Source organism: Callospermophilus lateralis, chromosome 10 (genome assembly GCF_048772815.1).
Source record: "Callospermophilus lateralis isolate mCalLat2 chromosome 10, mCalLat2.hap1, whole genome shotgun sequence".
In the NCBI taxonomy this organism is placed as follows: Eukaryota; Metazoa; Chordata; class Mammalia; order Rodentia; family Sciuridae; genus Callospermophilus; species Callospermophilus lateralis.
Genome location: NC_135314.1, coordinates 16,516,957 through 16,529,085, shown reverse-complemented (window position 1 = coordinate 16,529,085; position 12,129 = coordinate 16,516,957). Strand labels below are relative to the sequence as shown.

Below are 12,129 nucleotides of genomic sequence, written 5' to 3'. Positions count from 1 at the left end.
CACACTTCTAAAAAGCCACTGAAAATATAAGGATTTACAAAAGGCTACACAGAAAGACCTGGATTTTCCAATGTCTCCAGAACACCTCAGGTATTCCTGATAAGCAAACAAAACATTGCAGAGCTTGGCCCATCATGCATGTCCATGTGCAACTTATGATTTATTTTCTACTCATTAGTTGAAATACTTTCCCATAGTTTCACATATGTGATATAACTGAGGAAGAGATCAAAATCCCAAATGGGTCCAGAACCCCGACCTTTTCCGATTTAATTTCTGATATACATCAGAGGTTGGCCATCTCATCCCACAGAACAAACCTGGCCCACCACTTGTTTTTGTAAATAAATTTTTATTAGGACACAGCCATGCCCATTCATTTACATATTATTTATGGCTGCTTTCATGCTTACAATAGCACTGCTTTGTAACAGAGATGGTACAGCTCATAAAGCCATAAATATTTACTATCCGGCTTTTTACAGAGGTTTGCCAACCACTGGTGTATATTATTAGAAACATGAGTAGCAAATTTATCTATCACTAAAGATACAATACATCCCTTTATTATCAGCACTACCATAAACCAAAGATACATAAAATATGTCATTAGAACCCAATCTTATTTTCAAAGAATTTAAGAAAAAAATTGTCTTCAGAGAATGTTTGTCTCAGATCTCCTGCCATGTCAGAAAACAGTCATTTTCCACTTCAGAAAATAAACACACATATCCAAAAGTGTTCTTTTATTATTTCTAGTAACATATATTGCATAAATACTCTATTTTTATATGCACTTTTACAAAAGCGATATAACTTAAAAGTTTTATCATTAGAAATAAATGTATAAAAATAAATATGTTATTATAGGCATTTATTACAAACTGTAGCCCTTCTTAGAAGGAACACACAAACCAATACTTATAAAGTACATATATAATTTATAGTAACACACTTTACTATATACATATGGAAAAAGTCATATTATCTCTCTGTAGAAGAGCTGAACAGACATTCACCAGGATACGACTGTTGGACCAGCTGCCGGGATGGACCTGCTACCCCTCAGCAGCCTCCTCACCATGAGACAAGTGATCTCAATGTCCCTAAGCCCAGGGGACACTGTTCTATGTGCTCCATTCTTGCTCTGGCATTACATCCTTTTGTGTGGTCTCACTGACTTTCTTAAGACACAATTCACTTTTCCATATCCACATTCCCACAGTCGGCTTACATAAGGAGGAAGGTAGACCAGAAGTACCAAACTCATCATGTCACCTTGAGTTTTTATCAGCACCTCATATTCTGCTGCTTTTCTTGGCCTTGTAGACTTGATGCACTCTTAGAAATACATGCATTTAAGTGAACGACACAGATAAAGACTGAGATGGTACAAGGCGTTAGAGAAGGAGCTATGAGCCTTTCTCTCATGTTGGACAATCTGAACTCTTCACTCTTGATGGAAAAGATGCATAAACATTCTCTGATACCATAGTGGCCATAAGGAGTGCTGATCAAATACCCTCTTTGTACTCCTTTCTTCCCCTTTTGTTAGTGAGGTAAAGTAAGCCATGTCTTAAACAAAATTTCATCTTTCTTCTGCTTTTCATTCCCAACTTGCATGGTACAAAGCATTTAATCAGTACCAGGAAGCAGGGTTTGCAATATAAAAATATCGGCTTATTTTGACAATTGTTTTTGTGATAGATGTAACAAAAGATATAATAATAATAATGCCCTGGGGCTTTTCATGCTATATCATTGCTCACAGGTTAATAATCCTCATTAACTAGCCTATCAGATTTGTAACTGGCAGGATATTCTCATGATCTAACTCCTATTTACCTCCACACTCCCATGATCGACACACCTCACTGGCTACTGGCAAGATACACTGAATCCCTCCAGCATTCTTATTCAGTGCGTCAGTCGTCAGTCCTTCCACACTGCCTTTTCCTCAAAACTGACCCTGCTTAACTGCATTCTGCTATCGTGCAAAAGTCTATGTAATGCTTAGGTTTCTTTGAAGGATCGCAATTCTCATGAGACAACACTCCCCCATCATGGGACAGGCACTTCAAGGTTCTCTTTTTGTAACCCTTTCCACAAGTCTTGGAACATGGTGACCATTCTCCCAGCTGCCAGTGTGGGCAAGGTAGGTCTGCACAAGGTCGGGTGCTTTCTGGTTTCACCTCCTTTGCACACTCAGATGCAGGCTGCCCGTTAATGTCCCGACACTCCACCAATCTTCTCTGCAAACCCAATCCACATGACTTAGAGCATTCACCCCACTCTCCAATGACCCATTCTGAAAAAGTAGGGATAGCATTGAAAGATTCCTTCTTCTTCTTCACGAAGTAGGTGTATTTAATTTTGGGTCGGAGAGCATTGCCCACAGTAAGAACCTGGATGGTTAAGGGCTCTTTGAGTGGGCTAAAGCTGCGGATTCTTTCCAGTGCTGCGGAGGAGCCACTATACCATAAGACCATACCTTTGTATGTAATATCTTGCTCTAAAGTGGACAAAGTGAAGTCACCGTTCAGGATATAAGTGCCATCAGCAACTTTGATGGCAAGAAAACTGCCATTGTTTCTGGATCCCCTCTGATTCCGGTGTTTCACATCAATGTTTGTGGCTCCACTTGGAATTGTGACAATATCATGATACCCAGGTCTGAAGGCAAGAAAAATAGAGGTGAGTCTCTCATTCATCGACTAATTGATTGGAATCATTTCTACTGAGGATTGAACTCAGGTGCACTTGGCTGCTGAGCCACATTCCCAACCCTATTTTGTATTTCATTTAGAGACAAGTTTCACTGAGTTGCTTAGCCCCTTGCCATTGCTGAAGCTGGCTTTGAACTTGAGATCCTCCTGCCTCAGCCTCCCAAGCTGCTGGGATTACACACACGCACTACTGTACCCAGCCCTGATTGGAATAATTTCCAATCCAATTGGAATCTAATCTAATCTAATAATTTCTAATCCAATTTCCCCACTGCCATGAAACAGTACATTTAAATTATGAGGTATCTGAGAGATGTATTTTAAAACTTACTTTGCACTAGCAATAGATCCTGATATTTTCTTGCATGTAGATCCATTTCCTCCACAAATACCACATTTGTCGAACTTCTTTTTGGAGTCTATGATGTGATCACAACCAGCTTTTACACACTGTCCTTGCACACAGACAGAAGTGGAGTCTGGACTACATGGAGTACCATCTACAACCTGAAACAAGAAGGTCATATGTCCAGTATTACTCATCAGATGAGAAGGAACCTGTGCTATGGTAACTATGAACATTTTTCTTGACTACACTTATTAAAGTAATATTTTTCATATTATGCCATGCACTTTCCTTTTCTTTGACTTTCTTTCAGTGGGTTGTATAAACATCTGAGGAAATTATAGATTTTCTGATTATCTGTTTATTGGCCTATCTTTCCTACAGCTAAGATCAATGAAGCTCTGTGAGGTCAATTTCTTTTTTTTTTTAAAGAGAGAGAGAGAGAGAGAGAGAGAGAGAGAGAGAGAGAGAGAGAGATTTTTTTTAATATTTATTTTTTAGTTTTTCGGCAGACACAACATCTTTGTTTGTATGTGGTGCTGAGGATAGAACCCGGGTCACATGCATGCCAGGCTAGTGCACTACCGCTTGAGCCACATCCCCAGCCCCTGTGCAGGTCAATTTCTTTACTCCTGTATCCTTAGTCTATCTGACAATAGACGGTGCTTCATAAGTGGTTCATTGAATGCTAAATCTGCTACTTGGGAATATTTTCATAGAATACAATACTAATGACAATCTCAACCAAATTAAATTATATTTTTTACTTCTGAACCAGATTTAACCCCGTGGCCAAACCACCAGAGAAGGATGCTTCTTGTTCAATATACGTGCTCAAACATACAAATTATCAATGCTCAGACTTCCATTTTAATGTTTCCATATGTTACTGCTAGTTACCCAGTAACGAGTTCTTTGGACCATGCCTAAACTATTGTCCCAAACTACTAGTTGTTGTGTTAATATATAATATATTTAACCACAGTTACAGGTGAAACCTAGTTATACAAAAAAGCTCTTGATTTTCAAAGGGTTTTCCTGGTACAGAAAAGGACTAATGCTAAGCAATTGCCAGAATCTCAAGTGCAGAATTTAAGTTTCATTCATAACTGGAAGCAATAATAAACTCAAAGCAGGCAGTTGCTAAGGCATTTGGAAGAAAAGAAGTCTGAATTTAGACTTCTTTTAAAGAAAGCAAGTCAAGGATGCATGAAAAAAAAAAAAAAAAAAAAAAGTATCAAGCCAAGACCTTGGCTCCTAGATGGGGGAAAAAATAATGGTAAAAATGTCTACCTTGGGCTGTAAAACAAAGAAGTAGCCGATTCCTTTGGCTTGACAAATGAGCTTGCACCTGTCCTTTGGTGAGACACCAGCATACTTGGGGGTCCACTCCACCACAGGCCCGCTTCCAAAGGCTTTTGAAAACTCATTGTGTGCCTCACACTGTTCCTCCCTAAAGGTTTTTCCTGGAAAAAGAATGACATGATGACATTATCAATTTCTGGCCTTGAACTGCCTTTTGTGTACTCATCTTATTTCTGAAAGCACAAGCTCACTGCTGCTCACCATTGTTGTCTGGACAGTCCTCCACGTTACAGGACCTGTAGCGCACTCGTTTGCCTTCACAGTACTTTCCTCCATTCTTTGGGACTGGGTTGTCACATTCCCTTATTGTATACTGAACTCCTCCACCGCAGGTTCTCGAACAATCTCCCCAGGATCCCCATGATCCCCAGCTTCCATGAACAGGGGCCTAAAGGGCAACACAAATCATCAGTGTCAGAATTCTCCAAAGAGACCATTTTAGGGAATAAAAGAAAAAATATGAGAAAAAGACTGAATTCCAAAAATAAGCTATCTTGCATTCCCACTGGAGGAATTCCCACAGATTAGGGTATTTATCTTGGCAAGAAACCTTTTAACATCACTTTGCTTTTTCACTTCTGAATTTTAAAGGGGTGTAAATATGTTCTGGGGGAAAAACTCACATCAAAATGCTTCTTGTCTGTCTTGTTCACACACTTGCTGTTGATACACCATTTCCCTTCCCCACAGCTGGTGCCATCCGCCCAGGGGAAGTGCTTGGTTTGGCACATCAGCACACCAGAGGGCGAGTTGACATTGCACCACAAGGTGGCACATGTGCTGGCTGGGTCTGGGCAGTGTTTGGACTCTTCCCCGAACATAAACTGGCACTGCCGGTTAACGTCATACAAGGTGCCAGGGAGATCAGATGGTAGCCGTATGGGATTCTGGGGCTTGTCCATCAAACATTCCCCTACAAAAAAAACCAAAAACACAACAAACAAAAAAAGAAAAACACATTATTAATGAGTACTTAAAGAAATAATGCAAAGTGTAGATCATGGTTTCTCAAAATATTCATCATATGAATTAATGCATAGCAAAGTAATCTAATATGCAGAGCTCTGGGAGAAAATGCCAGAGAGATTTATATTATCACTAAGATATTATGCTTAATAGAGGATTTCTGGATTATCAATGACAGGAAGCTATTATTCTGCTAAAATATGAATGAATGGACTCTGGGAGCTACTCAGCCAGAAACATTATCTTTTATCAGGAATTAAGATCTGAATATCTATGAGCTTGACAGTAAAATGTAATTTTGAAAATACAAAAAAAAAAAAAAAAATTAAAAAGAGCTTGGTTAATTAGAACTCTATACATGAAAGTTGGGATGTTTTCTAAAGAGAGCAGCTAAAGTATCTTACCATGACCATTATCCAGAAATGATGTGATCATGTAGGCACTGCAGGGAGACCAAGGATGGCTGTGATCCAAATTGGAGAGCATTGAGGCCATCATGTGGGAACCCTGGTTCCCAGCGTTAAGGCTGGCACACTGCTTCGAATCATCATGAAGCATGTTCAGCACGTGGCCTAGGAAGCAATCGAAAACCAAAACTGAAATAGAGATCACTTGAAACAATACTTTTTTCTCCCTACAGGGATTCATCTGTCTCCAAGTCATATTTCTACAGGAAGAAGTCTATTTAGGAGACAATCTATTTTGGAGACAATGTTTATTTTTTTTACCTGGTGTACAGAAATGTCAAGTTCCATATATCCATAGTTCATACTATTTTAGGTTTTATTCTAATAAACATGGTCATATTTCAAAGAGCAGAAACTATAATTTCTAAGACACACTGGTAGCAATATAATCTGCAGACTCTCCTCTCAAATCAATATATTGCTTCATCAGTTTGAATTCATTAATTGGGCTTTAATTTATACTCTGAAACAGACTTACCTAATTCATGGGCTGTGGTGAAAGCAGCTTGTAAACCATCATCTTCTATGACTGAGCAGCTTCTGCTGGGATCACACACAGTTCCAACATCAGCTATTCCAAGAGTATCACATGTCTGAGTCCCACATAAGTCCTATAAGGAGTAAAGATCAGTCTTTATTAATATGAACAATGGGAACCTTTGAATTTTAGTTTCTAGCAAGGTGTGTCTTTATCTACATTTGGGAGCATTTACATTCATTATTGTTTAGCTAAAGACTCTATGTGACTCTAATCAAAACCCGTCCTAATGTTTTTAAAAACTAAATAATGTAAAACTTGAGACATTAAGATTACAGCTGAAAATAAGCAATATGGACCATGCTAACCAATTTAAAAAATTAAGTGAAAAAAAATATTATTGAAATCTTTTTATTCAGTTGGTATTATGCTGATTCTTAAGTGGACAATATGGTCATTGACATTATCTCCTCCTCACCTCTCTGGTAAAAAGAATCGCTGTGTCATAGTGTTCTGCATCCCGGTCACTGGGAGGATTGTGCTGTTTTTGCCAGTTGCAGAAGTTCCGCAGAGTGAGTGCAGCATTGGAGGTCACTTCTGGCCCCTTCTGCTCCTCATAGATAACTAAAATCTTCACCACCACGAGGCTGATGGAATTTCGAATGCTAGGGTATTTGTACAACCTGGCTGCCACCGAGAACAAGGTGAGAAGGTAATGCTTTAGGTCACTGCCATGGAACTCTGCCATTGACTGGTCGGCCACAAGCATGGTTTCCACATAGCGGGGGCTGGACACAAATCGCTTCTTTCTTATGCTTCCAGTTCCTGTAAAGAAACAAGGACAGTTTGCTTGTGGGCAGTCTCTCCAAGAATAGTTACCTTCCTTGAGTATATAAGGAAAGCCTAACTAGTCAAAGCAAATAAAACCTAAATATACTTAGAAAACAATAACAAAAATATTTGCACGTTTTTATTGAAAATATAATTTTTAAAGTTTTTTTTTTTTTTTTTTCTCCTTTGCTTTAAATAAAAAGACCGTGTACTGCTTGGAGAGATCTGGCGGTTTTCATGTGTAAGAGAGCAGGGTTTCTTTTGTTCCTTTGAAGTCACATCACCCTACTCAGCTGTAGTAAAAACTTGGAGCAAGGGCAGCAGGCAGAGCTCCCTGAGTCACTCTTTCACTCTTGAGGCCAGGACTCAAATCCTGAATGAGATCATCGGGCTCCACGTGGAAAGCCTAGGGCAGGGCTGGGGCTGCTGCCAAGGGGCTGGGCCTGAGGAATCTCAGCCTGCATTGCTCAGCTTTCTCATTCCAGGGGTCCCTTGGGTGTTATGCGTTTGCCAATTCCGGGCACAAGGACCACCCACTCTGCCCAGCAGCCTGTTGCCCCAATCTCATTGCCCCAGAGAAATAAGTTTCTGCCTCAAATCACCGTTCATAATTTGGTAAAGAGCCCTCGGACTACGGACTGAGAGCCTTCTCGCCTGCAGGTCCTAAACTGGGCTATGACCGCGTAATTCCTCCCAGGAACATAAGAGCAAACGCAAAAGGGAAATTCAAAATCAAGACACGTGGAAAAACTCAAGGAATAAAGACATCGGAGTGATAAAGTGGAAAAAATGAATAATAAGCACTGCACACAGAGACTCAGGAGAAGACTGGAGGCGTAGCAGGAAAGCTCGGCGGCCCCTAACACTCAACAGTGCTAGAGAGTAGGATTATGGCCGCGAGAGGGAGCGCAAATCCGGAGGCGAATAGGAGGCGCTGGGAGGCGGGGCAAACTGCGCAAAGACCTCCCAAGCAGGTTCTGCAGAGCGGCCCCGCAGCCGCCAGCCGTCCAGGGTCAGACTTTAAAGAGGGGGAAGGGAACAGAAGCCCACAGAATAGATAACGCAGTAGCGCAGTCGCCTAGGCTCATAAGCACTGTCGGAGATCACCATCGCTCTTCTGCCTTCTCGGTCTCCGCCCTCTTCTGAGCGCCGACCGAGAGCATGCAAAAACAGTAGTTACAAAACAGCGCGAAGCTGCAACCCAGTCAAAGCGCACACACAGAATCGTTAAAAAGAAATTAAAGGTAAGAAGTCACAAATGCACACTTAACCAAGGTGTAGAAGTCAGGTTAAACGCTCCCTTCTCAATTGAAACGTTTTGCCTACGTCTGCCGAAAATCGATTTGTCTGTTCTTTCTTCGTTGTTCATTATTCGGTAGAATTAAATGGAATTAAATGTTCTAAAGTAGGATTTTATTAACTCAATCTTAGGCTTACCACCATTAACCTCAAAAATCATTCCAGGTCTCCGTCTTGTCTGCAGACACATTCTCCTGAATGCAAGTAGGAGTCTACCAAGTCACGGTGGCTAGAGAAAATGGGGAGAGGGGAATGAATGGAGAACCAAGTAGGGAAAACTTTTCTACCTGTTGGCTGTCCCACGTGTTGAGGCTCCGGGTCCCGCTGAGGCCACTGCGTTCCAAGGTCTTCTCCCTCTTGTTCTGCACCCCTCGCGGGCAGGGTCTCATCGTCCATGACTCCACACTTGGCGCCACCACCGCCCCGCCGCCTCCGCCGCAGGAGATGGAACTGAGGCCGCTTGATCGGCTCCTCCTCGGCGGCGGCGGGGGCGAGGCGCTCAGTGGCAGCTGCGGGTGCCGGCTGGATGAAGAACTCCTCGCCTTGCAGGTAGAAGGCGCCACGCACGCCCTCGCAGAGGCTGAGGGCTGCGGCAGAGCTGGGGTCACCATTAACGGTGCCAGAGTAGAAGCAGTGTGCTAGGTCGCCGGCGGGGTCCAGACGCTGCGCCTCAGGCGCGGGTTTGCGCCCCACAGTCTGGAGTGTAAAGCCTGGCGACAAGAAGCCGCGGTCGGGCTGCAGCTTCAGGTGCAGCCGCTGGCCAAACGCGTCTAGGCGGAGGCGCGTGGTCTCCTGTCCTTCGGCGCGCTCCAGGGCGGGCAGCACCAGCTCTTCGTCCTCCTCCGCTGGGCGCCCATGCGCGCCGGGCACTATAAACAGCACTGCAACCGCCGCGAGCAGCAGCAGCAGCGTGGGTGCAGCCTGAGAGCTCCGAGAACGTGGCGCTCGCTCAGCGTTCCCCATGTCGCCGACCGGCCTGTGCCTTCGGGACTCCACAGGGACTGCTCTTTGCATCAGAGCTCTGGGAGACGCGGCACTCTGAAGGAGGGGGAGCTGAGCTGGCTTTCTCCGGATTGTCAAAGTTTATTCTTTGAAAGTTAGCGGAGAACCGGCTACAGCCGAACCTCCCAGTCACTTAGAAGGCGCCGAGATTCTGCCGGCGCGCGGGAAGGTTTTCTTCCAGCGCAGAGTTGGAGGCACCGCACGGTGGGCGCTATGGAGTGGCCGCTGAGGGAAAAAGAAGCGCTCTAGGGCACCTCCGGGGCTGGGGGCAACTCGAGGATCGGTGCCTTTCGCTACCCTTCGTCCTCCGCCTAGTACTGCTCACTCTGAGCAGGACTCTTGCCCTCTCCGCCCGACCGTGAGCTCTAGCTTCGCAATAAGCGCTAGGCTTGTAGCGGCTTCCAGCGAGTGCAAGAACTGTGCAGCCCGGACCGCCCCTTTATAGCCCTGGAATGAGCCCCTCCTCCATCTTGGCCGCCTTTCCATCCCAAAGACACCGCCCCCTGAGCTCAGTCGGTGCTAAACCGCGCTCAGCGCCGCGGGCCTCCGGGGGGGAGGGGGCAGCCTCCGCGCTGGCTTCGTGCCAGGGCTCGTCAATCTAGGGGGCGGAAGAAGCAGAACGGGCACTGTGACCAGCACTTTGTACAGCCTGGGCCACTCAGGGGGGTAAAAATTCTCCCTTCCACCACGCCTCTTCCCCGCAGACTTCCTGGACCACCCTGCCTTCTCAGCCCCTCCTTTGTGGGGTACTCAGTATACCCTCTGGGCTGCAGCTCCCAGGAGGGAGGGTCGGGGTGGATAGTTGGGTCCCTTTACCAAAATTTCCCTTCGCTGGAGTGGCCCCTAAGTTTCCCTCCCTGCCTGCATAGCCCTTTCTTCCCCAGTCTGGAAGATGAGCCGCCCTTTCTAGAAAGAATAGCCTGCCCACCTCTCCGTCTCCCTGGGCTGCCAGGAGCTCCTTTGCTGCAAAGCTCTCTTTGCCCCAACTTTTCTTAGGGAAAGCTTGGTTGGTGTTGGCTCTGCGTTCGCCCTGTACAAACGGTCTGGGGGCACATCCTAGACTCAGGATTGTAAAATGGGTCCGCATTGACCTTTACTCTGTTCCCCCTCCCCGGCCCCGCGCCACATAAGACTTTTTGTGGGGACCCCCGTTCCCATTTCCTTAATAGCTGATCTGGAGCGGGGTTCATTTCCTAGAGCCCATGGAAGGAATTGGGCTTTCTCTTCTTCATTCCAGAAAGTAAGTCCCGCGGATCGCCCACCTAAGTGCAGCTGCTGCAGGCCGTAGGCGAGATGAGCAGAACCATTAAGGAACCCCACTTGGCTATTCAGGGGCAGCGGCGATCGCGGAGGATAGAAAATATGTCGTGGAGAAAAGAGGAAATGGATTTCCTTCCCCACCCCGCCCTCCTCTTCCTAGTAGGAAGGGAAAAGCATGCGTCCCTGTTACGAAAGCGACAAAGCTGAGCCTTTCCACCCCCAGGTCCCTAAGAAAAAGCTGAGCGGCTCTTCCCTCGAAAAGGGAGGGGCTCAGAGCTTCAGAGGAAGGAACTCTTTCACAATGCGCTCACAGGCGGAAAGCCACTGGGACAATGGTGAGAACGCCAAAGCCCGGGGCAGACTCTCGTCCCTCACACTCGCTTTCTACCACTACCTCGCCCTTCTCGGTCTCTCTCGGCTCTCGCCGCCCCACCCCCATCCAGTCCCTCCGTAGGCTCCCAGTTGCTCTAGGCTTTGCCTTGCTCCTCCCCAGATCTTTCCAACTCCAGTTGGCCACAGTCAGAAGCATCCCCTTGAGTCCTCTCATTGGTCCCCCAAAGTTTTCCTTTAGGACTCTTTCCAACACCTTTCCTCTAAGCCTTCTAGATTGCTTACTTGAACAACAAAAATAAAAACAAAAACTTTGCTTCAGGAACCATCAAATGAGAAAGAATGACAGACAGAAGCAAAACACTTTACCCTTCACGGGTTCCATAACACTCCCTGGTCCTCAGGCCTTCCAGAATGGGTGGTCTTAACTGTAATTTTGGTTTCTTCAGCTCGAACTCATAGTTAAAAGTTGAATGATTAACTCGAAAACATATTTTAAGAGCACATTCTGCGTTACCAGTTTTGTTTGTTACTTGCTCTTCCACGTTTCCACCACCTATCATTCTGATGTTGTGTTTGAGCTACCTCCTTGAATCTTGCAGCAATCCGTCTCGTATCATATTGGATTTCTCACTCATGTATTTAATATTGACATCCACAGTCATGTATCATGAGTGGCCATTTGGTTCTATATTGTCCAGTCACACTCCTTCTCTTCATCTTTGAACTAAGAAGATTATTCCCCTATTCCTCACAAGAGGCCTTTCTCAAACTGGAACATCTCTGCTCCCTAGTTTGGCTTGCAGACATTCTTTTACATTTCCCTCTTTTGCATCCTATTTTTTTATGATCTCATTTTATTTCATTTGTTCCTTCTTTCTAAGGACAAGAAAGTTTCGAGATTGGAGAGGACATTGGAAGAAAGTTATCTTAGACTTATTTCTACAGAATTTTGAAAACATGCTGGTAAAGTCATCAATACAGTTTCAAATCTCTAGCTTGCAAGAGGGCTCAGAATGCATATGGTAACCAGTACTTGGAGCTTCACACTGGCTTTGA

General features: G+C 44.7%; 1 protein-coding gene across 1 annotated transcript; it reads right to left on the bottom strand.

Moving 5' to 3' along the window:
- Positions 1-402: 402 nt before the first annotated feature.
- On the bottom strand, positions 403-9,876 carry Adamts1 (ADAM metallopeptidase with thrombospondin type 1 motif 1). Its single transcript, XM_076867332.2, has 9 exons — positions 8,766-9,876; positions 6,827-7,173; positions 6,349-6,481; positions 5,808-5,975; positions 5,061-5,350; positions 4,639-4,825; positions 4,366-4,538; positions 3,058-3,233; positions 403-2,673 (listed from the first exon to the last, which is right to left on the bottom strand). The coding sequence occupies exons 1-9, from the start codon at positions 9,490-9,492 to the stop codon at positions 1,974-1,976; spliced, it is 2,901 nt and encodes a 966-aa protein (XP_076723447.2). The 5' UTR covers positions 9,493-9,876; the 3' UTR covers positions 403-1,973.
- Positions 9,877-12,129: the final 2,253 nt, after the last annotated feature.